Below are 27,057 nucleotides of genomic sequence, written 5' to 3' on the forward strand. Positions count from 1 at the left end.
AAAATGGTTTGTCCATGATCACGGGCTACTTTTTATATAAGACATAAACTATATATACACTATTACATTTTATTCTAAGAAACCTCTGTGTCCTCAGAAAACGTGTTCCTTCATAATTGTCTTCCTTCTTCTCGTGATACGAAGAAATTCTATTCTATTCTATTCTATTAAATTCTAGTATGCATTACTGTGTATGCCTAAGAGGAGCTGGCAATGGATGTGGCACAGCTGAGCACAAGCGTCCTGGGAAAAGTTCAACCAGCTGTGAGGAAAGAAAAGTATTGATTTATTTAGTAGCATAAACATTCATTAATTGCACAAACAATAGTCTCTTGTATTTTTTTTTTGCTGTATAAATGCTCGTCAATAAGAAATCTAAGCTGTTTTTTTTAAATGTTTTATTTGGAAAGAAAATAAACTAGGGGAAAATCCGCCATGTTCTGTGTGTGGCAGTGCGCGCGCTCTCACAGCTGGCCGTGCGCGCGGAATCCGGATGTGATGAAAACCGTTTCGCTTCGACTTTTCTTCTTCACGAGACCGTCTTCAAAACTGTGCAGCTAACTGGAAATGCTTTATTCCAACTAGATTTTCTGATATCCTGAACTTATCAGTGGAAGCTTTTAAGGGGACGAGATTTATTTGGGCGGAGGATGATTACCAGGAGGTGCTCCTGAAATGAAGCAGTGGAGTTTGTACATGTTTGAAAGGTAACTTTAAGCGAACCCTGTGCTATGTTTTTTTTAAATTTTTTTATTGGTTGTACCTAAATAAGATGAGCACACATTAGTTAAGACGTGACAAAGTGAAATGTTTGTGCTGTTTGAGTGAATTGGTTACATGTTTAGCTGGAAGGAGGGGGGCAAAAACTTTCCACTTGAGTTTAACGACATCTTGCTGGCTGACGTCACTTTTCTCCTCCGAAAGCACGAGCGCTGAAGCCATGTCTCATGAGCGGACCCTCTCTCGACATTTTTTGCGTCTTTTCTGACAGGCTCGACGGCTGATACGAAAGGGTTGCAGTGTGTTTGTTTCGGGTGTGTACAGTATCTCAACAAGAGGTCTGGCTCATGTCCGCGGAGACAGTGTTACCTCCGGAGGGGCCTGTAGGTCCGGACAAGCAACAGCACGAGACGAGTCTGCTGCTGGCGAGCTCCCAAGGTGAGAGAGATGGTTGATTTATTGTTACTGACAGCTTTTCCATCAGCTTTTATTTACACACGGTCTAACAGAGATCAGACCTCATCACTGCACCTTTTTTTTTGCACATTTCTAAATCTCCCTTTCAGAAATATGGACTGAAATGGCAGTAGTAGGCCTTAACATGTTGGCTGTATGCATGCACAACTGTGTGTCTAGAGATGTAGCACGAGTTAAGCTTTCACTATGAAACATATACGAAGCTTAAAGAAATATGACATTTCATAGAAAAGTCTCTCCTTAGCCATGTAAGTGTAGGAGTTTTATTTTCGACTGAAGCGTCCTCTTTCTTTAAACTACATCTGCAATGTGGCCAATAGTATTTGGGCACCTAACCATCACAGCTGTATACACCGATCAGGCATAGCATTATGACCACTAACAGGTGAAGTGAATAACACTGATGATCTCCTCATCATGGCACCTGTTAGTGGGTGGGATATATTAGGCAGCAAGTAAACATTTTGTCCTCAAAGTTGATGTGTTAGAAGCAGAAAAATGGGCAAGCGTAAGGATTTGAGCGAGTTTGACGAGGACCAGATTGTGATGGCTAGACGACTGGATCAGAGCATCTCCAAAACTGCAGCTCTTGTGAGGTGTTCCCGGTCTGCAGTGGTCAGTATCTATCAAAAGTGGTCCAAGGAAGGAACGGTGGTAAAACTGGTGACAGGGTCATGGGTGGCCAAGGCTCATTAATACACGTGGGGAGTGAAGGCTGAGACAGATGAGCTACTGTTGCTCAAATTTATGAAGTTAATGCTGGTTCTGATAGACAGGTGTCAGAATACACAGTGCATGACGGGTCAGGGCTGTTTTGGCAGCACAGTATTGGGCAGGTGGTCATAATGGTATGCCTGGTCAGTGTATGGTTCTTCTCCAAACTGTTGGCAAAAACTACACAATTGTATACTTTTTCTGCAAATGTCTTTTTGTAGCTGTAGCATTAGGATTTCTCTTCAATGGAAGTAAGGGTCCAGAAGCATGACAGTGCCCTTGTGCATAGTGAGGTCTATGAAAACATGGTTTGTTAAAATTTGAGTGGAAGAACTAAAGTGTCCTGCACAACACTCTAACCTCAAGCTATGGATGAACTGGAACACTATTTCCTCCTCACCTGACATCAGTGCCTGACCTCACTAAATGCTTTTGTAGCTGAATGATTACAAATCCCCAAAACCAAAATCTTTAGGGTTGCCTTAAGAGTGGAGGTTACTATAACAGCAATGGTGGATTGAGTCCACAATGAGATCAACAAACATATATGGGAGTGATGGTCAGGTACCTACATACTTATATGATATTTAACACGACACACTGTATGTTGTTGTTCTTTCGGCTGCTCCATGTTTGGGGTCGCCACAGCGAATCATTTGGTCCTCGGGTTTTGATTTGGCACAGGTTTTACCCCGGATGCCCTTCCTGTTGCAGCCTTCCCAATTAACCCAGGCTTGGCACCGGCACTGAGAGTTAACTCTTCAGTGGCTGGGTTAGCACCCTGCCCATGAATCGAACCCAGGTCGCGGCAATGAGAGCACAGGATTCTGTTGCTGGACCACCAGGAGGCTAACGTGACGCACTTTATAATTCTTAATTCTTCATTAAGAAGATGTATATCTTTTTACACCGATAAAAGACTGCACTAAAACAGTTTTAGCGGTGCTAGCCAGTTAATGGTACAGCTAGGAGGGTTATCTCAGGTTAGCGGAAGTTTGTTGTTTAGCTGATATCGATTATAATCCATATAATTCAGTTTTCCTCCTCCTGATGAAACTCTGGGATCTTTTGCATAGAGAGATGAGGTGTGTATAAGATAAATACATGTATTAATATTTTCCCCTGTTGTGTTTACACTTGAACTGGTTTTAGCAGTTTGGGGAAAGGATCAGAGTCAACTATTTTATTTTATTTTTTATTTTTTTTATCAAACTGATAACTCAAAGTATGTTGAGTATTTTCAAGCTAGATTTGTGTTGTGCAGCAAAGCCAGAAATTCACTCCCAAACACAGTTGACTGCAAAAGAAAAATGTTACTCTACATAGATAGACTTAATAGGTGGTTCCATTAAGAATGCTAATGTTTTCATTATTTTCCAACTTAAGGCTCGAGGGAGTGTTTCTTAACAGGGACCACTACCAATTATAGTTTTTAATTAACTTTCTAGTTGCTGGTGAGATGATCACATATAAAATAAGCTTTGTCTCATTTTTTTAGGCAGTGGACCGTTAACCAGCCTATTTATACAAAGCATCATTACATTACTGTCAAAAATAGCAAAGTAGGACAAAGTAAGCAATCACGGGACTTGCCGGCAAATGGATAATCACAGGACCTTGAAAGCCTCACAGCTAACACTGGATTTCCCTTTTAGCTGTTGAGAATAGAACAATTTATTTTCAACTGTAATCACTAAATACTGTGATGCATTACACGCTGGCCATATTGCAAGTGTGCATCGATTCATGAAGTCATTGTCTGTATAAAGGCTTTCCATAAATCAGCCCTGGGCTCTGGTAACACCATATTCATTTCTGAATATGAAGCTACTTCAGCATGTCAGCCATTTACCTTTGTCTTGTATAATAAGCAGTACTCTGGGAAACACAAAAAAACATGGTGTTGATGTTCCAGGAAAGTAGACATGTGCTCCTGATGACTCACACTGCATTCCTCCTCACTGTGAGCTTACATAGGTGGTCAAAATCCCAAACTCAAGAGAAACGCGAGCAGATCCAGAACATATGTGAGGCAGTTTTATAGTTCAAGTAATAGAGATCGTCTCCGAAAGGTGGGATTATAGTACGAGCTTACTGTTTTTTTTTGTTTTTTTTTAAAGTGAACGTTTATTCTGAATAATCAGACATTTCTAGTTTTAGCATTACAATATGTTTTTATTAAAACATTTCGTTTTTGTTCTATTGCTAATGCTAATGATGAGACGAAAGCCACTAGGTTCAAAGTCATGTCAATGTTATACTATTCGTGAAAAAGTGTATACAAAAGTCACTCACTTGCTTTTATACCATGTATTTTGTTCCCAGTTTAGATGAATACTGTCTTCATGCCTGTAAAAACCTTGGCAGGTATCGCATACCTTGGAGCAAAGTTAAGAAAATTAGATCCAGAGGTCTGGCTTGGGCTATAACTCGTCGCCCACAATGTTGTGCAACAGTTCATCAAATAAATCTATTTTATCTGGCAATTTGATCTGGAATTTTTTTTTTTTTTTTTATCCCTGATGCTGAAGCAAGCCATTCTTCTTTTGCTACCTTGGCTACCTTAAAAAGGGTGGATATGTGCTTTATGTGTTCTCAGTTGGATTGTAAGTCTCTGTAATATGTGTATATATTTTTTTTGTTTGTTTTCGTAGACACATGCCAAACCGATGCTAAAGGATTGCCTGATACTACAGAGAAGAGCACGACTCCGTCTTCCAGAGACCGCTGTGTTGATGTGCAGGAGGGCATGAACAGGGAGAGTCCCACCCATGGTGACCCTATAAGAAGTAAGCGTTCATTTGTAGATTAAACGCTGACGTAGGAAATACAGTGTGAACTGAAGTGGTGGAGAAACAGATTCACACTTATAGGAAACGAAAAGAGGTAGTAAAAAGTGCAGTGTTGCTATTAAAAAAAAGAAAAAAAACTTTTACTATTTCATTTGCAGTCATTCTCTGTATCCTGTCTGTCATCACTTGCATCATAATGACTGTAATGGGGTCTGCTGCTTCATCCCCCAACCTCTCAGCCCTCTCTAACTCACCTGTCAGTTAGACTCCCGAAACTGACACTCCCACTTAAAATGTTTCCCATTATTTTCTCTTTATTTTCATTCTTTCACTACGATGGTCAATTAACATCAAATTAAAATTGACATCATAATTTTTGGAATTGCTATTTTCATTTATCAACACATTTTATTTATTTTTATTTTCTCATTTGGTTAATCGTGTTGTTCCAGCTTCATTAATATTCCTACGTGCAACAGGGTTGTATATAATAGTGTTTCTAAAACAATTTCATTTTCAGCAGCACATTGTGACATAATTAATTATGATATCAATATTAACATTGTCATATTTCCGGCCTTATATGCAGATCTGATGCACATAATTCTGTGCTTTTGCAGTGAGATGAAATGATCATGCAGATGAAAATACTTAAGATAATAATAAGTTTGAAAACACCAGCTGTTTCCTAAATAACATGAACAACTAAAGCATATACAGTAGTCTGATTATGCGCTACCATTTTGATTTATAGTCCATGCAAGCATAATAATAGGACTGTTCATGGCTCTGTCTGACACTTTGTGAATAAATCACCATACCATTCTTTTAGGTGCTTTGTTTTATTAGTTCCTTTAAAATGATCAATGACATGTTTTAGCTTCTCGATGATCCTTCTGATGTGTCTGTCAAGGTTTTTGGTCACCCGGTGTCTTACTGTATTAACATCACAGTTTTGGTTTGGAAAGGAAAAAAAAAGGTTAAATCTTGAGAAGCAAATGCATATTTTATGTACCCCAGTGTCAGATCAATAGTGTACATAGCTTTTCTTCTATATACTCCTCAAATAGCTGGTTGCAGAAATGTAGTTCATGAGGAACACTTTAATCATTCTGCCCTGTGGAAATAAAAGTCAAGATTGGGATTAAAAACAGTAGGCTGGGAAACAAGACAGGGAAGATGGGCGGATACAGACACAGACCAAGCAGAGAATAATTTGACTGATATACATCGATCTGGTATAACATTCTGAGCACAGAGAGGTGAAGTGAATAACACTGATTATGTCCTCATCATGGCACCTGTTAGTGGGTGGGATATATTAGGCAGCAAGTGAACATTTTGTCCTCAAAGTTGATGTGTTAGAAGCAGGAAAAATGGGCAAGCGTAAGGATTTGAGCGAGTTTGACAAGGGACAAATTGTGATGGCTAGACCACTGGATCAGAGCATCTCCAAAACTGCAGCTCTTGTGGGGTGTTCCCGGTCTGCAGTGGTCAGTATCTATCAAAAGTGGTCCAAGGAAGGAACAGTGGTGACCCAGCGACAGGGTCATGGGCAACCAAGGCTTATTGATGCACGTGGGGATCGAAGGCTGGCCCGTGTGATCCGATCCAACAGACAAGCTACTGTTGCTGAGATTGCAGAAGAACTTAATGCTGGTTCTGATAGAAAGGTGTCAGAATACACAGTACATGATGGGTCAGGCCTGTTTTGGAAGCTAAAAGGGGACCGACACAATATTATGCAGATGGTCATAATGTTAAGCCTGAAAAATAATCCCCCTATATTCACACATTGATACAATTTATATATATATATATATATATATATATATATATAATTGTATAAATGTGTGAATATAGGGGGATTATTTTTCAATTTTTGCATACTATTAAAATAAAAGCCCTCTTGTTGCTATGTTTCAAGGCAGAGCTGAGATAACACACCTCCTTTAATTCTTTGCTTTAACAGCTGTTTTAAAAGTTTGATGTATTTTTTAATATAATATCATTTAAAGTGATGGTGTGCTTCATCCTTACTTGAAAGATAAGAGTTCTATATTGATAGGAGGCTCAAGCTACAGCGTTCTTAGACTGAACATCGCATTTTAATGTTGCACGTCATCAGTGTCTAGCGCAAACAAAATAGTCGTCTTTATTTTAACACTTAAAATCTTTCGAATGCATTGATCGTTTGGATGAATTAAATGGACCAGTTAGCAAATTTATAGCTATGGTGTTTGAAAAGTATTCTAAAACATTTCTCTTTCCATGCATCCTAATAATCCATCAGATACACAATATGCCACAGACTCCGATAAGAGATACTGCGCCATAAACTACAAAGCACGCATGTTTGGATCAGATCTTGTAAAGAGTTATCAGCATGGATATTAAGGTTTCTCAGCATCAGTACGTACTGCATACACTGAATCCTTTCACAACACATTAAAGTAGTTCTAATCTTTACACTGTTTGCTGACAATCGATTTAAAACTTTATATATTTACTTCAGCTCTGATATTCCTTCCTGTTATCTGCAGTGCTCGAGTTTGATTATGCAAATTGTGCTTGTGAGCTGAGAAAGGAAGATCTTCATTGGTTGCAAAAAAGAATGGCCTAATTTCCATGTAACAAAATCGGATGAAAGTCTTAAGCAAGTGATTTGAACTTAATGTTTTTCTACATACAGCAGTTCAGCTGGATCATGGTTGATAATTCTACATGTGGTTTCCTTGCCAAAGCCTCCTCTTTGAGAGTTGTGTGTGTGTGTGTAAGGAAATCCCATTGTGGTTTGGCATTGGCTAGCCTGGATCTGGGAATCACAGCTAAGAACTTGAAATTGGTGAATTGGAAAAGCTTTTCACATGATAGTGTTACTCATATTTTCGAAATGAGCAGAGCAATAATATGTTTAATGAAGTGTGCTCAGAGCCTGATAGCTTCATATTTAGTCTTCCTCTTGACCTTGATGTGTTGTATGTAAAGTTATATTCAAATAAATTCACATCAATAGGTATGGATGGAAAAGCTGTTTTGTTCCTGAATTCCCCCTGTGCTGCTAGGAAATAATTATGGAAAGAGATTTGAAACAGAGGTTGTGATTGGAAATTTCTCAACACTTGTTTTGGAGGGGAAAATTACCAACACACCCTCTTCCTACAGCTCCATTGTGTGGAGTGCAAAAAAAAAAAGGGTTTCAAGCTGGATGTCGCATGAGAGTGTCTCTCTTCCTCTGTCTCTGTCTCTCTCTCTCTCTCTCTCTCTCTCTCTTTCTCTCTCTCTCTCTCTGTCTCTTTCTGTCTCTTTCTCTCTCCCTCTGTCTTTCTTGCTATTTCTCTCTCCCTCTCCCTCACTCTTTCTCCTGCAGTCTCATTCCCTCTGTCTCTCTCTTTCACTCTCTCTCTCCCTCTGTCTCTTTCTTTCACCCTCTCTCCTTCTGTCTCTCTCCCTCTGTCTTTCTTTCACTCTCTTCCTCTTTCTTTTCCTCTCTCTCTCTCTCTCTCTCTCCCTCCCTCCCTCCTGCTGTGTGTCTCTGTCTCATAAACACACACCCAAAACACAATCGATGGTACACCTCATCAGTATCATGTGACATGTCCCCAAGTTTTGCTGTATAGTTTTTAGATATAAAACTCAGTTGTTGACTCACAGCACATGGCTAAGCCCCTTATTAAGGCAAACTGAAATTCAACACAGGTTTTTCCTTTGTGTATATATATATATATATTTTTTTTTTTTTTCTTAGAAGAGTTCAGGCCGTCTAACAGCAATGAATTGCTTCCATCTGACAAAACAGTTCCTCACTTTGTATCATCATCTGCTTAACTGCACGTCTTTCTAAAACATGTTTTTATTAATAAACCCTTTACGACTGAATTTAACCGCGCAGGCTCGTCAAAGTGTGAAGTATTGGAGCAATTTCCGAGCTGAAGCAGAGCTAAAATCTTCCTGGGAAATTGGAGTTATTATTAAACATGTGACAGACAAGTGTTATTGTGTCATAATGAATTAGAGTCTATCATGTCCTAATATAATCTAGGCCATGCAGAATGCAGATTGTGGGGGTGTGTAGGATATGTGGGTTTTTTTTTTTTTTATTATCAAGCATTCATTATCGGAAGCGGTGTATGGTTTGTTAATTGTTTTGTAGCGTTCATTTTTGCTGGACCGATATTTTAGAAGATCTGCAAATGGAGAATTTTGTAACAAACACTTTTTGTGTGTGAAATCAGAGGTTCTACAAGTTGTGCTGATATTTTTGTGGCATTGATATTTAACCCTGAGCCCTCAGAAATTCTCCAGTAAGCAGGGGGAAATTGACAGTAGCATTCGGCAATAGATTCCAACTGTCGTGTTGGACATCAGGTCAGATGTTTTACATCTGTTTATGTCTGTGGGAAAATATAGTGTCTAAAAATAAAAAAAATAATGTCTTGTATTCTATAATAGGTTTTTCCTTTCCATCTATTTTGTATCCTATACGAATCTTAATAACTGTTTTTCTTTGGAGCAGAGAATAAAAAAAAAAACATTTCTCTGCTGCATTTTATATTCTGGTGCCAAACCGATAAAGCCAGGACTGTCTTCACTCTCAAAACGAGAAAAAATTATAATAAAGCATTGTGTTGTTAATAGTTTCGTTTAGAGCTACTTAACTAAACAAGTATCTCTGCAGACGTTCAACACAGCACATGGTCGTGTATTTTTTAATGCAATTTGTTAGTATATTTATCAACAGAGAAGGATATTAACAACTCGCAGGGTAATCCATGGAACTAAAGCAAATCACTCAGGTCTTTACGAAAATCCTTATTTCCTTTGTTTACGTCCTTAATTCATTTCTCTGAAGGTGCGTTTCAGTAAGCATTGTGATCGCTGTCGTTTCAGTGTAGATTGCATAGCTGACGCATAAATCACTGGTTAAGGTAGTACTTTGGGAATGTCACTTCTAGACTACTTTTTGACATTTCAGTCATGATAGAAGGCACATTTTTTTATAAAAGGTAAAGAGAGCTGTCAGACAAATTGATGATGATTGAAATGGTGCTTTTCTGTCATGGTGCCTGAAGTAGAAAGACTCAAAGAAAGATGTAGAGAGGCAGACACTGCACTGATTGGTGTGGAAACAGCACCAGTCGGTCTGTAGGATCTAATGCCCATTTGTATTAACTGGTATTTAATGAGAAGCACTAGACTTGCTTTGCTGACATTACAAGCCATTTAACGTAATAGTCTTTCAACGTTTTGTTTATTTTAATCATGTCTCTTCCAGAACAACAGTTAAGTAACACATGAAATGTTTAAGTGGGTAGATTTACATCTCAGAACATTTAGAGGGTTCTGGGAAGTGAATATACTTCGATGCTTACCACATCTCAGGTGGGCTTTTTCCTTAAGTTGTCTTTCTTAAGGATTGTATTTAAGTGTCTTAAGTTGCACTCTGACATTCGTAACTAGCCTGAGACTCTATAAATGTTATAATGTCTATAATGGGAGACAGCTTTTCTCTTACTACCTTATGTGTGCATCTACCTGATGCTCTAATGGTCTGATACACATATATACAGCTATAACTTTAGATACTGCTAAATTAGTTTGTTTTTGAGTCTTAGTTTCGATAACAAACTTGCTGTCTTGCTAGCCCGATGGCTTTTAATCGCTCGTGCTGTTGTGTCATTAGAAAATGATGTAAATTTATAATGTGATTTGAACAGGAACAGCAGCACTGTATGAAACTGCTGTTCAAATGAAATGATGGTCTCCTGAATACCAGAGAAATAGCCACGCTTCAGTGGTCACTCCCATGTCTCAAGGTAACATCATTCTCCTGATAACTGTGCTGTGGCTCTGTTTATGTATGTTTTTCACTTCATTATCAGGAATATCACGGAATAAAAATAGTTTAGAGATTGAATCAAATTTACACTGGTTGGTGTTTATGGTGTCTGTGGTTATGAAAGTGTGGTGTGCACTAATATTTTGATTTTTTGATACACGTAGTTTTGATGGTGGAAAGAGGCACAGCAGTCTAATGAGACCTCAATATGGTGTACAGAACTATTTAAGCTCAGACCGGTTTGTGTACAAAATATATTCAATTGTCAACCCATTTTAATCACATAAATACAGGCACTAATCTTTTAGGATCTTTGTGGGTATTTTTTTAAATTATTTTTTCAGACTGATCAATGTCAATTGTGAAGAAATTGGTTTAAAAAGAAAAAGACTATAGCAGCATATGTTTTCCTCACACCTGTGTATTCTAATCGCTTTACTTTTAAAGAATGGTTTCATATCTTTCACGTTCTACAGAATGCTAATTTGATCACATGTCTCCAACGCAAGGGCCCATTAGAACAGAAGGCTAATTTTCAAGTGATTACTTCACAGTGGGTCATGAAATCAAAGCGGTATAAATAGGGTGAAATGCTAGCACAGAGGTTGATTAAAATGGCCATTGTGATTCTACCTCTGTGATAATTATTCCCTCATTGTCTTGGGTGTAGATACAATTCATATGGAAAATTTCGAGCATTTTAATTAGCATTCTGCCAATGCTCAAGCTCTGAAAGAATTTGTGTGTTGGATTTAGTCCAATTATCTCATGCATGCATCCATTTCTTTCCATGTAATCATGGTGTGTTTGACTTTTCTTAACTTCACAATAACATTATGTCAATATATTCTGCGCCGAAACAAAATAAGGGACCTCAACCTTCTCAAACAAGGTAAGCTCATTTTAAAGGGGACGTTTACATATGGAAATATGAGGTGGATATCATGTCCGCTGTGGGGTTTGCTGACTACAGAGAGCTAGAGAGAGTATTCTGTGTGAGAATTGTGAGCTATTTTACAGAAACACAGAACAAGGCCTGCCTTAGAAGCGTCCAAAGCAAGAAATGGAGCTTTTCAGCAAGGGGGAGGAAAAAAAACACTTCAAATGATAGTAGAGCAGGGGGATTACTGGCCTTCTAACAGGGTTTTGGCTTCAACATTAAGGTTAAACCCCTTTTCTATTACAGAGCTCTCTGGTGATGTGGCCCCCTCTGGCCCTGCATGTTTGCAGGTTCACTGGCTCCGTAGTAGGTCATTCCGTCAGGCCTCTGATCACTCAGGGGTGACCAGGGAGCCGAAGTGCACACAGCGCTAAAATCGATACAGCCGTCTCCCTTTAAAAAGCCACTCAGACACACAAGCTCCTCTGTCCTTTAACCTGATTTTTAGGCTTAAGGTCTTGATTGGCACCCTAAAGCCAGAGCTCACTGACCCACAGCTGTCATATTAGTGCTGTTAATGTTAGAGATTGATACCGAGCAAATAAAGGAACCATGTCTATAGATATTTTTTTATGAACTGTCCAGTCTCAAGTGGATTGGGGAGAAGTGCTCCTTTCCCAGATCCCATACTTTCTTCTTTTTTCTTTTTTTTTTTTGGCCACTGATACAAGACACATTGTGCATGTGTCTGTTTGTGAAGCTGATATATAATGCTATTGGACTCTTCGGCTAGTTTGTTTTCAGTGAGTCCTCAGCACTGGAGTTTGTTGGAATCTGTGAGTCATCTGCGTAACTGAAACTGAAAATGCATCCCTCATTCCATCTTGCCCCTTTCACCACTGTGTTGCTGGGTTTTTGTTTGGAGTTGTTCTGGAGGCTGGGTGGAGCATGCTGGCGCTGGCAGCTGCCACAGCTGCCCGGTCTGAATCACGTCATAAAGTGATCTTTCGAGAAAATGCGGTAGCTGTGTAAAAAGGCTAAATCTGTACAAGATGTGCATTTTACAGCTGCACTTGTGGTAAAGTTTTGTATTTATTGCATTTTTTCTCTTTTCCCAGAATAGACACAGATTATAAGAAAAAAAAGGCCTTAGAGATTGGATTAGAAAAAACGAAAAATCTAAACACGTTTTTATTTTATTTTATTTTTTTTTCCATTTTACAACCATTATCCAAGTGTGATATTTGGGTCTCTGCAGTTTGCATTGTCATGATGATGGCACAACAAAAAAGAGACTTCGGAGCCTGGATTCAAGCTCTTGAAAAGTGGAAATGATTTTTCTCAGTGCATGTCAATTGACACAAATTGTCTCTCACTGAATGAGGTAATGATTTCTATAGCAGTCAGACATGTTAATCGCAGTAAATACAATTTTGAAATCAAAGAATGATTGATGATTGCCTTTGCTTTCCCCCGGAGCTGCAAAAGATTTCTTCCATAAGAATCCCCGCTCTTGTCTTTCAAGTTGCCTTCTCCACTGTAAAATGTAATTAAGCAGAACAAGGTCCGAAGGGGCTATTTTTTTTCCACTCAATCAGCAGCCAAATTACCAAATTTGAAATTAGTAAATCCCAGAAGCCTGGCTTTCCTAGTCGTTATTAAAGAAGGAGAGCACACACAGTGGGTGAGAGTGAAATGGGGTGATTTGGAATATCAAACACAAGTGTCCAGTTTATACAGCAGGTACCTCTACACTATTCACATTTATACCGTTTATTTGAAGCGATATATTTTAATGATTGCCACAGAATATAAAAAAGGTAATATTGCACAGTTCTGCTTAGAATGGCTGTATTTCATTGTCTGATTCAAGTGGGAGAATAATGAGATAATGCGTGTAGGCTTTCTGAAATGAGGAACGGTGAAGGTGCTGTAATGGTGTTGTGCTGTAAACATTTTACATGCCGGTTATTCTGTTTTGATTATACAGGGAAAAATACAAAAGGTGTAAATTACAAGAAAAAGTATATCTTGGTAAAGATTTGTGTTTTTAAAGTGACTATGCAAATGTAATAAACCATGTAATAAACCTACTCTGACTCTCTCAAGGTCTCAATTATTTTTGAGCGAGTCAGAGCAGGTCAAGACTGAAGCAGATGCAGGTTTTGTGTAGCAGTGTTTTAGGTGTGTGTGTGTGTATCAATTTTGTTATTCCAATCCCACCCACCCCCAAAGGAAATCTGATTTCTGTAAGAATCCTTCATTTTTTTTATTCTTTATATTTCTCAATAAATCCTTTTTTTTAGTTGGCTCTGCTTATCAAAAATAATCAGCCTACACTAAATCACTTTAAAAGTAATTTATACCTTAACAACCCTCACCACGATGAAGCATTTATTGAAGGTAACACACAGTTTACACACACCAGGCAGAACGTACGTGCTCAAGTGTCCAAAATGCTTTTGTGTGGCCTTTCTTTGTGTCGAGAGCTTCATATCTGATATCCCACTTTAGCCTGCATGAGAACTGCCCACTCCCATGACTTGCTGGGTCCTGCGTTACCCCAGTTCCAACGCACACCTCCAGAGTGATCTGAGAAGACTATTTTTTAAACCCCAGGACTCAGTAAAGGAAGTCCTTGCAGTAGAGGCGGAAGGTCAGCTCATGTATGAGCTTTGATGTGCCAAAGGAAATTTGCAGTCTGAACCATTTGTAATAATATTCATTCGTTTTTTTCTTTTAACATAATCCCATTGTTTTTTGATTTGGAAATCTATAGGTTTTAATGAAAAGAATGTTCCTGTGGATGGAATAGCGTGAGCACGTGGGTATGTTTGCAGGAAATAATGCCACCCCAGGCTGTTTTCATAGAGGACAGAGACTCGGCTAGTAAGTCACTGCATATTTGCAGTTGAAACTTTCATTCGTGGGCAGACACAGGAGGATAAATGAAGTATTTCTGTTTGGCTATATTATGAAAGAGAGATCACGATAGAATGTACAGAAATTAGAAATTCTGTTTTGTATGGGTTTATTAGGTTTAGCCTTAACAAACAACGCTTCAGTCAGGAAAAATCCCTATTCAAGGGCTATACATAAAGAATGATCTAATATATAAATTCTGGTGGGTGATTTTTAGTTAGAGATTCTAGAAATCCATGCAGCGTTGTGTATATTTTCACTTGGTAGAGACTTAATTGCTGCTACACATTTTAGCTATTGAGATTGTTTAGCTGGATGACTATAGGGAGGTAACTGATGATTTGCTGAATAAAAGTGATGGATAAACAAGTCTTCACTTCAGTGAACATATCCAAATACTGGATTCAATGCTAAACAAGTAGTGAAATACAGAAACCTAACGCCATTTGTCATTTGTGATTCAGCTTCCTGCTGACAGTAGTGCAAATGAATGTGGCCTGCCTTAACACTCTCCTACAACCTCCCACCTGACTGTTTTTTTTTTGGTTAAACCAGACTTGTTTATGTTGCTCCTAGCCGTTGATATTCATACATATTCGTTCTTGGGAGGTCTGTGATGCCCTGGCTCTGTGTCTTTGGGGTACAATTTTAAATTCTTCCAATGGAGCCATTTTCTGTGACACAAAAACGGCGGTGTTTATCCACAGTTTTACATAGAGAGCGGCACAGCAGCAGCGCCGGTTCACTCCAGGCACCTTCTGCGCGGTCCCTGTGTGGGGTATCCGCCGAACACATGGTGACAAATGGCAATTATATTTGTGTGTTCTTCATGAATCCATCAAACATTGGCCTTTTAAAAATGCTCCCAAGATATTTCAGCCTGTCAGATGCAGGGGACCAAATTGGGATGCTGCTTAGACAGTCAAGAAGCACTCACCCCCAGTTTGCCTGTGATGTGTTTGACAGAGTGAGCAGAGGAATACCATGTATTATTCAACTACAAATGTACACTCTCAACAGTTGTTGATGTGTTGGAAGCAGAGCAGTTAGAAGTCCAATTTAAGCTGCCCCTTCCTCCCCTCCCACACCTCTCTCTCTGAACATGTTGTTTTAATGCAACTTGTCAGCTTGTATACAGCCGTAGTCATGATGTTTTTCTGTTACCTGGTTGAATATCTAGCTCGGCGCATGATACATATTTAATATAAATGATCCATGTTTAGGGCTAATCGCTTTGCTTTTAGATGCAGTATTGTACTGTGCCAGACGATGTCCTTTGCTGCCGTCATTCTTTTATACACATTTCAACTAGTGCATATTTTCGCTGTGTGTACATTTTGACTCCTGAAGAATTGAAAATGTCACCTGACTCTTACTCACTCTTATCTTTTAGCTAGTCGCTTCCTCATTACTGATTAATAAAGGAAAAGGAATGTGCCCTATCTGTAGCACTAAAACATCTTATATGGCAACAAACTAAAGTTGACTTAATAATAATGTTTGCTCACACCTCCTAAAATGCACAGTATTTTTTTTGTGATGTTTTGTGTTAATAAATATCTTGGAGCAGCCATGGTGATATATGAGGAATTTTTTGTTGAGACTTTAGTATCGTTTCTCTTTTTTTTTTTTTTGATGCAGTCATAAGTTTGGTCTGATTGTGTTCCGAATACATTAACACTAGGAAGTTCATTTACAATTTGACTAACAGCTGCATGGAATAATAGGCAAGAGCTTATTGGGCATGCTTTCTCTTGAATATCTCCGGCATGAAGATGCATGTAGATGGTTGGCCTATACTTGTTTAGGAGAACTTGCATGTAGATTGGTGAGAGGATGAAGATCCAGGCTGTGCCTGAGTTTAATTGCATTGTTTTACATTTGCATTCCTGTAAGAGATCTCCCTCGGTGATGTGTTGTTAAAAAGCAGTGGGCTGCATTTTTTTTGCCCCCTCTTGTTAACTGTAATTGCACTTGTTGGTGTTCTGATGATTTCAAAAAAGACAGGGGAAAAGCTCTTCTCTTGCTGACTTCATTGAAAAGTTCAGTTTTATCAAAAATCAAAACACAAATGCTTTGTTGCAAGCTGTCAAAAAAAAAGAGAAAAGTTGGCTTATGATTACTGTTGTGTAGACTTGCACAAAGAAAATGCAAAGTGAAACCCAAGAATTGTACAGGAGCAAAGGAAGGATGAATAATTCAGAGCTCAATAAGTGTCTGTGGTGTGACTCCTCCGCTGATGCAGATAGTGAGGAAGGCAGCTCTCCCAGTAGAGCTAAATACACAGGAGATCTTCCTGCTGAAGATGCTGCTGCTTCTGTTTCATCAGGTAGATCTGCTCATTCCAGCACCTCCTTATGCCTGTAACACATGTGTAGGCTGTGAGTAAATGAACATCATGGCAGCATGGACCTTATTATGAACGGAGAGAGCATGAAACTCACACGTTAGGCTGCTGTTCTGGACCAGCAGACCTCTGATAAAGAATCACAGCGAGTGTTTTCTTCAACCTGACAAATCCCAAATCCCCCACGGGTTTTATTTTTGTGCTGTTATAAGTATAATTTGCTGGTTCTCTATTAACGCAACACCACTTTGGGCTACATCACCCGAATATTGACTTAATAAATTAGAAACTGCTCAATTGAGGTTACTGAAGTCCAGTTTATACCTGAATGCTTTTTTTTTATCTTGTATCCTAGTATATGCCATTTTTGTGCCATTTTTAGGTCTAGTCTATTGCAAAATAGAGCTCTGTATGTGTTAGAGACTGAAGTATTTTGGCTTGTTAAACACTACATTATTCTTGAGTAAGCTTACAGCATTGTGTGTGAAATTAGCACATTTTACTGTGTTAGCTAATAAGAGGCCAAAATGTATAAAATATTTTGTTGTGAAATACAATATTTTTAAATAACAGTAAAGTTAATTTGAAGCGTGTTTATAGTTATAAGTCCTGGGACACTAGTTCACATGGAATATAATATGCAGTTGTTTGTATCTGCAATTTATCTGATACCCAGGGTCATTTTTAAGTTTATTATTATACGTAATAATCTCTCTCTCTCTCTCTCTTTCTCTCTCTCTCTCTCTCTCTCTCTCTCTCTCTCTCTCTCTCTCTCTGTCTCCTGGGTGCATGTGTGTGCTTGTGTGCAGCCCAGCCCCAGCCTCAGCCCCAGCCCAGTGATGGAGAGGCCACACCACTGCACAATGGCCTCCACCCAGGCATGAGCAATGGCCATAGGACTCCCCCAAGAGCCACACAGCCTGCAGCCTCTTCTGCTTCCTTCTCTGAGACGAGGAAACCGCCACCCCCTGTTTCTCAGCGTGTGCAGAAAAAGCTTCGCTCCAGCCTGTCCGTCAACAGCGACAGCAGCAGGAGGAGCAAAGGCAGTTCCACGGGCTCCCACAAACCTGGCTCCTCTCCAGAGGGTAAGCAATACTAAACACAGAAGCACTCTGTTTCTGTCTCGCATGTGCACAAACACGCAAATGTCTGATTTAAGGCCTTGCTTTTAATCAGATCTGCAAAATAAAATACAAGCATAAATAACTATTTTGTTTTTATATGAATCATGCCACAGAAGGCTAAAATTGTGCAAGGTCTTTGATGATCCAAAAAAGCAGCTAGCACCTTGTCAGGTCTGATGATGATTTGAATGCAGTAATGAAGGAGCTCACCAGTGCATTAGTAATGGTCACCAAGGTGTGACCTTTTAACAAGGCTATGGAGAGTGGGGGGTCTGCCATATGTCAGCTCCACCTCTGCATGGGCCCTCGCTCTCCCCTCTCACAGTGTCCTCTCATTAAGATCTGCTCTGTGGCTCTGGAACACACAACTCTGCCCACTTCAGGCCATCTCTCTCTCTCTCTCTCTCTCTCTCTCTGTCACACACACACACACACTCTGTACTGTCTCACACCCCCCCTCTGGCTTAGTGCTCGTTCATGCTACCCTTCATACTAACATTTCTTATAAAGCATATGTCCGTAATGTATTTACACATGGCGTCAGCTGAAGTTGAAAACAGAGATTTAGTTTCACTTAAAAAAAAAACAGAAAAGAATAAATTTTAGTGTGCTTTTCATAAATATGAAAGGTGCCACAAGCTTTTTATTGTAATAGTTCAATTATGGTAGGGAAGGATGTGGCATAGATTTTGTGTCCCTGTTGATTTGACAGAAGTGTCTGTTTTAATAGTATCATACCATCAACTTGTTAATTGGTGAGAAAGAAAGAAAAAGCCACCTCAATAAGTCTCATTACTGCTTTTGTGTCTGTTATTTGTAGAATTGTGGTCTAAATCAATATGCTCACTCAAGTATCTATTTCCCACTGGAGAACAGCAATCTGTTGTGTTTTAATGTTTACATGGATTACCATAATCTGTTTGCATGGGAAATTAGCTTCTAAACAGGTGGGAAAGCAGAAGAATAAAGCCTTACAAGGAGCCACTTGGGGGATTTCGCTTCTTGCATTCTTGGCTTGCATGTATGGCACTAATATTCAGCTGTGATAACAGCAACCCTATTGCCGAGACATTTAATTGAGAGCTGCTTTGTTTTGTGAAATGGCTAGGACCTTGAGTGCTAGTAAGTTTATGTTGTGAGCATTTACTCATTTTAGCTTTCCGACAAATTTAATAAGAGCAACAGAATCTACTGAAAAGCTGCTATATTTCTTTCTGGTCCATCCTCTCAGTTCAGCTAAATATTTCCCCCAGAAAGCTTACTCTGCTATTACATATGTTAAATATATATATATATAATATATATATATATATATATATATATATATATATATATATATATATATAATATAAAATATATACGAATACATGCATGCTATGTGAGTTTTGTGGTGTCTTTTAAGCAGTTATTAGGTGTTTGCCCATGTCTTGCAGCATAATGTACATATATAATGCAGCTTTAGATTCTACCTAGTTGACGGCATGTTATAAGTCTCTCTCTCTCTCTCTCTCTCTCTCTCTCTCCGCCTGTCTCTTGCTCCCACTGTCAGTTGGGGTCTGAGGCAGAAGATGAAGTCTTCCTTCATTTCAATGTTCCTACACAATTCACTGTTCTGTGCCAAATCTATCTTGTTTTATGTCAGGCTGCCCCTCTTTTTGATGTTAGCCTCTGGGTTCTTCCAGATGTCTCATACTGTTTCCTCTGCAGTGCTCAGGCTGGTTTCGTTCTCTTAAACTCCGGGCTTTTTCAGCTACAGCTGACATTAAGCATAAGATGTTCCTAGGAGTGATGTCAGTTTTGCAGGCCTGCCTGTCTCCTGCGTATATTACCCAGCCTCTCATTCCTTAAGATTCATAATAATCACTGCTGATAAATTATGCATCCAAGGGAATGGATAAAGCACTGTATCACATTAATCTGTGTCTAGAAACTACCAATAAAAACCTGGCAAAAAAAAAAAAAAGTTATGGACTTTGAATCTGAAGTTGAAGTGGGTTTCATCAGTGATTGTTATTACATTGTCATTAATTGTAAACAGTTGAATTGATGAGTTGTGGTTAAGGACAGTGTTATGGTTTCAGAATATAGTATCAGATTACCTGTCAAACTGATCTGTATGTAAGTGTGGTTATTGTTCTACCAGGTCACTTTTTCTCCTTAAAATAAAATACTTTGATTAAACAAACATGAGCATTCAGGGGTCTTGAGGCTGAGCTTTCCTCTTTATTCTTCATATAGCAGCTCCAGTCAGTCGGAGTATTCTCCTTGACAGCTCACCATGAACCGATGAAAGCCATGCAAATGTAGTGTTTGGAATGACACTATCAAGTCCATTTCTCTAAAATATGTATCAAATCCAATTACTTGGCTCATAGTTGGAAAAAGTATGCCCAGCAGGGTGCTGTTAGTCTCTTAAACACTAGTTCTAGATACCCGTGTGATGTGCTTCTAATGAAAATGAACTTTGGGAATTTTTGTTCAGAAAGTTTTAAAATCCCCAATTTTTTAGTTACTAATCAGTTTTGCTGTTTCGCCTGCAGTGGTTGGTACTAGGAAGCATTAAAGTTTTAAATTTTACGTAGGTAGACACAATAGTGTGTGCATTTCAATGACTTAGTGACAAAAAAAAAAAAGGATCTTCTGTCATTTACGTTATTTGTCATTTATGTAAACACCTTCAACTGACCATTGTAAGAAAATTGACAGAAAAGCTGATTATCTGTCATCTTGCACATCTGTAATTTGAAATCATGTGCTGCATCCCTATAAGAGGCCAGGAAACGGGTCAAATGTTAATCAGGGATGAGAGAAATGGTAGCATTAGTGCAATTTGCCAGGGAAAATCTCGGACACTGCTAATCAGCTTTACGTGATCAGGCCTGTGCTCTTGCATGATGATAACCCCATTATTCCCAAAGCTACTAATCATCCCTAAAGTGGAATTCATTCCTTCGAATTTCCTTGATTCCTCCTTTCTCTCCTCCCTGCTTAGCTGCTGTCCTCCCTGCTCTCTCACACAGCCACAGCCCCACACAGTCATGTCGTGAAGTCAGTTACTTATGCATTTTTAGTACATTTTATCTACAGCTTAATACATTCTTTGAAACAGATGTAGCACAGACTTGATGTCCTGCAGGTTTACTATATATTATTGATGATTATGCTGCATATTTGGGTTTACTGATGTTTGTCCTTTGCTAATTGAACTGTTTTCTCATATATGGCCGGTGGGAGCAGACTGTTGTGTGCACTGCATCCTAGCCTGCCTGTTCTGCGAGTTCCTTACTCTGTGCAACATGGTGGTGGCTCAGGCATCATGTGGCGCCTGCACATCAGAGGCTTGCTGCTGCTGCTGCTGTGCAGACGACCTGGGAGACGACTGCAACTGCCCCTGTGATATGGACTGTGGCATTATGGATGCCTGCTGCGAGTCCTCCGACTGTCTGGAGATCTGCATGGAGTGCTGTGGCATCTGCTTTCCCACATAAAAGCCCTGCTTGGCAGTAGGTAGCACAAGGAGACAGAGACATTCCTGTGTGTGAAAGAACACGTGTGTGTGTGTGTGCCTGAATATATGTATTGTGTTTTTGAAAGTATGCCGGTGTGTGTGCACACTCTCAAGTGAAACATACAAGACTGGCCTCCATCTAGCTGAGCAAGCAGATGCTTTATCAGTTTAAACAGATTATAAATGTTCTGTATTATTTGTCTAAAGGTTATGACCGTCAGTTACATCTTTATCTCTAACTAAGACATACTTATTTTTGCTCCAGAATTGTTTGCACCTTCAAGAGCATGGGCAAATCTTACTTTCTAAGATAAACATTACACCCAGTGTTTGGAGAAACTACTTACATTTTACTCAAACACTAAGTAATAATTATATTACTTAGATATCTTGCTACAGAAATGTCCTTTGACCAAGTCTATTTTTTATGAAAATGAGGTTGTACACATGTAATTTTTTTTCGAAAGCTTAGCAAACATACAACACTGTACTTATTAAAAAGAAAGTTACACATATTTCAGTGCAGGATCTGGAGGTGTGATTGAGATTATTACTTGAAGAGTCATGTGTTTTACACAGATGTTTGGTGAAGAAAAATACGAAACTGTATACGAGGAAAAGAAAACAAGCCCACAGTAAAATATGTTATGAACATTTGATGGATTCATGACTTTCACTAAGCACTAGGATATTAAAGTCTAAATCCTGCTTGTTGATTGGCCCTAGATGGATCTCTTAGCAAGATCATGATCCTAAATATACATCCAGTTTAGCACTGAAGTGCATTGCAATGGCAGGTCGATTGTCCACATTGAAAGTCTTTTGTCTGAATTGGAAAGGGAAGTCCACATGCACAAACCTGGAAATACAAAGGAGCTTGAGAAGACGTTCTAAGATCCCTTCATGAGTCTACAACTACTTCCCTGTAGTAGTTTTTCCAAAAATTATTTGTTATTTTATACCAAATAATTACTAGTTATTAAATCTGAACAGAATTTCCTTGTGTAGACATAAAATCCCATTCATTTCAGGTGTCATTCTAAATATATTTATTTTTGCTCATGTTCATGAAGCATGTCAATAATTATGGAGATGTCCTTTATTTTGACAAGGTCTATCAATGGTGTTTCGTGTCTTACTCAGTTTAACTCAGTTTAGACCATGATTTTGTATTTCATGTGTTACTCTAGATTACATTAGAGTAGGCTTCTAACTACTATGCTCTAAATCAACACTGTAATTTCCACAGATTCACGCCTCTTTCATACGGCAGAGGTCAAGGCTCTGTGCACGTTTCATGGGTATTTTATTTTTTTTCTGTTTGGAAAGCTTTCTTAAAGCATTGTCTACTGTATCTTGATTCATTACAGGTCCATAATTTTGAGTGTGATGGGAGGATATAATAAGCAATAACGAATGATGATTCAATGATAAAAGGAAATAATGTAGACAGTCCTTTGTTTCAGCTTAACTTAACATCACCGAATCCCATTCCTCCTCATTTTCTCCTTGTCTTGATGTTCATCACAACCCGAAACTTTCTTTTTTAACCTCTGTTAATGTAAAAAGCATAGTAGATTCTTGTCTTAAATACTGGACATATTATTCTATACATTCCTGAACCAGCATTTATAAAGTTGGTTGTACTTGTCATGAAATTGATTTCATATGGACAGTTACATTTGGCCCTTATTCATTAACGTTGCTTACAGTCAAATATGATTTGGTCTTCGGTGTCTCAGTACGATCAGACGCTCATCTCGTCACGGTGTGTGGAAGAAATGTGAGCGTTTCATTTTACCAATGTTTGATTTGCATCTACATTATCATCAATAATTATAACAAATATAGTAAATAGAATAGTAAAAACAGTAAAAAAAAAAAAACAAACAAAAAAACTGATAAGGTGATTATGGGATCCGTGTACGCACATAGAGGTTTAGTGTAGAGGTGTAAATAAAGCATAAACTGAGGCACTAGTGGGTGGGAGCTCTTCGGCACATCTGAAACTGATTCATCACTTCATCGTTTTTGATGATGTTCGTTAGTTTCCCGAATCAGACACAATTCTATTCGTTCTATCCCTCAGATCTGTGCTCATGTCTATAGAACTTTGATGGATAAGGGCTAAAATGTTATATCGATACGTTTGGTACGGCATGTGTGTGTTCGTGAAAACCGATTCATCTCTTTTTAAATCTAAAAGATATACTTGCTAAACTGCACTTTTCAAAGAGGGATAGGATTGGAATTAGTAAATAGCAACGTTGGATGCACTAAACTGCTTTTATTCTGTAATCTCAAGACTCTCAGAGCAGAAGCAAAACTCAGTAAAACTAGCTTTTTTTATATTTGAGCTCTGAGCCACTGCAGGGTAAATGTGTTTGTTTGATATAAGCCAATTTGGTTTAATACATTTTTAAAGAGTGATTATTATCCCTAAATTTACCAGTAGCTTGTTTGGTGTATGAAATGCTTGAAATAACAAGGCACTTCTTCAGCAAACTGTATCTTTTTAAAGAAATAAACAAAACCATTTTTTATGGATGCCAAAATGATTAAATATGACAAAATGTGAATAATTTTTTTTTTTTCGTAGTTTTTGCATATTTATCCTTTGGCATTTCATATGTACAAGCAGGGTCCAGTTTTCCAATAACGTTATAATGTTTTAACATAATATAGTTTATGTTATATTTTTATCATTAGACTATTCAAAGTGTTATTGTTTGTCCGATTTCATCGTACTGCATTCTTTTGCGAAATCATTCTCAGTTATTTTTATCTTTCTCTTCCTGTAGGCATCTTAACTAAGACTTTTATGTATTAGAATATATGAAGCTTTGCTTGCTTTTTGACTCACTAGATACTATGATCTCTTTATTTTTTTAATGGTAAAAAAATGTTGTTTTTTAAGAATAAAACTGTAATTGAAACCAAACCCTGTTGTTATGCCTGTGTTGAGATGATTGTTTTGAACCCCTTTTTTGTAAGTAGATGTCTGAGATGTGTTTGTTCCTCTGCTTCATACCTACAGTTCAGGATTTGACATTGGTCTACCCTGTATCTCACAGTACATGCCCTGACTGTCACATTTACATTTGAGTCTTAAATGTCCTTTAAATATATATACATATATATTCACTGATCAGCCGTAACATTATGAGCACTAAGAGGTTGTGAGATCGCTCATCATGGCACCTGTTATTGGTTGTGAAAAATTAGGCAGCAAGTGAACATTTTGTCCTCAAAGTTGATGTGTTAGAAGCAGGAAAAATGGGCAAGAGTAAGGATTTGAGCGAGTTTGACATGGACCAAATTGTGATGGCTAGACGACTGGACCAGAGCATCTCCAAAACTGCACCTCTTGTGGGGTGTTCCTGGTTTGCAGTGGTCAGTATCTATCAAAAGTGCTCCAAGGAAGAAACAGTGGTGATCTGGTGATAGGGTCATGGGCGGCCAAGGCTCACTGATAGACATGGGAGCAAGCGCTGGCCCGTGTGATCCGATCCAACAGACAAGCTACTGTTGCTCAGATTGCTGAAGAAGTTAATGCTGGTTCTGATAGAAAGATGACAGAAGGTGTCATGCTTTGGCAATGTTCTGCCGGGAAAATGTGTGTATGTGTGTGTTTTTATTTGGCAATTTCCATGTGGCAGTATATAATGATAAATGATAATAATCTGTTAGACATCACACAGCATGTGTTAAATCTAAGTATCCCTTTGTCAGTGATAAAATGTGACAGATCAAATGTGCACTGAATCACAACATGGTTACTAGTAAACACAATATAGACTCTCTTCTGGATGAAGGCTTTATTTGCCCTTTGTATCTCCCCCTTTTAACTTCTTAATTAAGCCCAGCAGTGTCCTCCTTCACCGTTTTTTTTTCCCCAGATATGGCTCTGCTGAAATATCACTATAAAGGTTTTTTGTTCTGTTCTTCCATGATTTGTGTTTTTGTGCTTTTTTTTCTGAAGCACAGGTTATTTCCTTCACCTTACAGAACACATCTTTAGAGACCGCCCAGTGTCTTTGTTCTCAGTAGCAAATAAATGGCAGCCACTGCCCTCTAGCACAAATTGCAGCTTATTTCACTATTCTTGCATCACAGGCAAAAATTTTCATGAATGTGTTTGGCTATCAGTTAACATTTGCCCCAGCTGCATAATATAGCAATTTGAGTTACTAATACCATAGTGGTGGGAAATAATGACCATACTTGTAATAAAGGCTGTGAAGCTGCATGTTCTGTGTGTGATTATCACATGTACACTGTATAATGCAGTCTGTTGAATCCAGACATCCCTATCTGTATTTGTTAGTTTTATTCAGTATATACTCTCCCTGTCCACTTCAGTAGGAACACCTGTAGACCTGCACAGTCATGTAGATACAGGACAAGCACTTCTATTAGTGGAGAAAAAGTGTGATCTCGGTGACCTTAGCTATAGCTTGGGTGTTGGTGTTAGACAAGCTGATCACTTGGGATGTCCACATGCAGCAGTCTCTAGAGTTTACACAGAATGGTGCAACAAACAAAAAAACATCCTGTGTGCTGATGGTCAGCAGGTTGACGCAATTTGTTGATGAGAATGAGCAGACTGGTCTGAGTTGAAAGGAAGTCTATAGTTACTTACTACAATAAGCATCCATAACTGCAGAAAAGCATCTCAGAATGTACAAAACCATCACACCTTGAGGTGGTTGAGCAATGACAGCAGAAGGACACATCATGTTCCACTCCTGTCAAAAGCAGGAATCAAGGCACAATCTCCTCCAAACTGGACAGTTGAAGACCGGAAAAGGTCCAGGTGTGTTTTTTTTCCCCCTAATCTGTCCACTTTCAGTGAGCGTTCTGTGTAAACTCTACGGTCTGCTGTGTGTGAAAATCCCAGGAGGTCAGCAGTTTCTGAAATACTCAAAACAGTCCATCTGGCACTAACAACACTGTCGGAGTACAGTTTTGCTCATTCTATTGAACATTAACTGAAACTCTTCACCTGTATCTACACCATTATATGCCTCATGATGATTGGATAATTGCATGCATGAGCAGGTTTGCAGGTGTTCCTATTAAAGTGGCTGTTGAGAATACACAATTCTGACGGTCTTTTCAATGCCGTTTCCTTCCGGCAGCTGTCTAAACCTCGGCTCAAGTGACCACAAAGGAAGGAAGCCTTGAGCTAACACGTTATGCATAATGTATTACTCTGTCCTTGCATACGTGTCAAAGTTTGAAGGACCTCCGAAGTGCTCTTATAGATAGTATAGTATAGGAACTTACAGGTGACAGGTCCATCAGTATAGTAAGTTTAACAATGACAAGGAGGAAGAGAAAAAAAAAATAGAGTTCAAGTAATGTCACTGTCGATTAATCTCATCAGGTCTCTGTTAATGCCTGCATGCATCTTCCAATGCTGACGGGGTCATTACCTGAGGAGCTTAATTGGCTGTGACACGGAGCCCTGAGTGGTTTTTTGCTTCGTGTTTATTTGTAATTCATCTTGAAAATCTGAATTGGAATCTTTATCCCTAAACCTTATGTATACTAAATAAAATAGCATATGTATACGATTGTTCAGCTTCAGAATGTCATACAAAAATGAGTCAACTGCCTCTGTTTAATAACAGTTTTACCGAATCTAATTTAAGTGGGATTCCAGGCAGAGCTATCCGAGCTTGCTCACTGCAGACATCTTATGGCAAACAACTATAGTGTTTGTTCATTT

General features: G+C 38.7%; 1 protein-coding gene across 1 annotated transcript; it reads left to right on the forward strand.

The window, feature by feature from the left end:
* Positions 1-459: 459 nt before the first annotated feature.
* Positions 460-23,221, forward strand: mdfic (MyoD family inhibitor domain containing). Its single transcript, XM_058417454.1, has 5 exons — positions 460-707; positions 992-1,158; positions 4,566-4,700; positions 17,501-17,776; positions 21,053-23,221. The coding sequence occupies exons 2-5, from the start codon at positions 1,068-1,070 to the stop codon at positions 21,301-21,303; spliced, it is 753 nt and encodes a 250-aa protein (XP_058273437.1). The 5' UTR covers positions 460-707; positions 992-1,067; the 3' UTR covers positions 21,304-23,221.
* The last annotated feature ends 3,836 nt before the right edge of the window (positions 23,222-27,057 follow it).

The sequence above is a fragment of the Hemibagrus wyckioides genome, linkage group LG19 (assembly GCF_019097595.1).
Source record: "Hemibagrus wyckioides isolate EC202008001 linkage group LG19, SWU_Hwy_1.0, whole genome shotgun sequence".
Lineage (NCBI taxonomy): Eukaryota > Metazoa > Chordata > Actinopteri > Siluriformes > Bagridae > Hemibagrus > Hemibagrus wyckioides.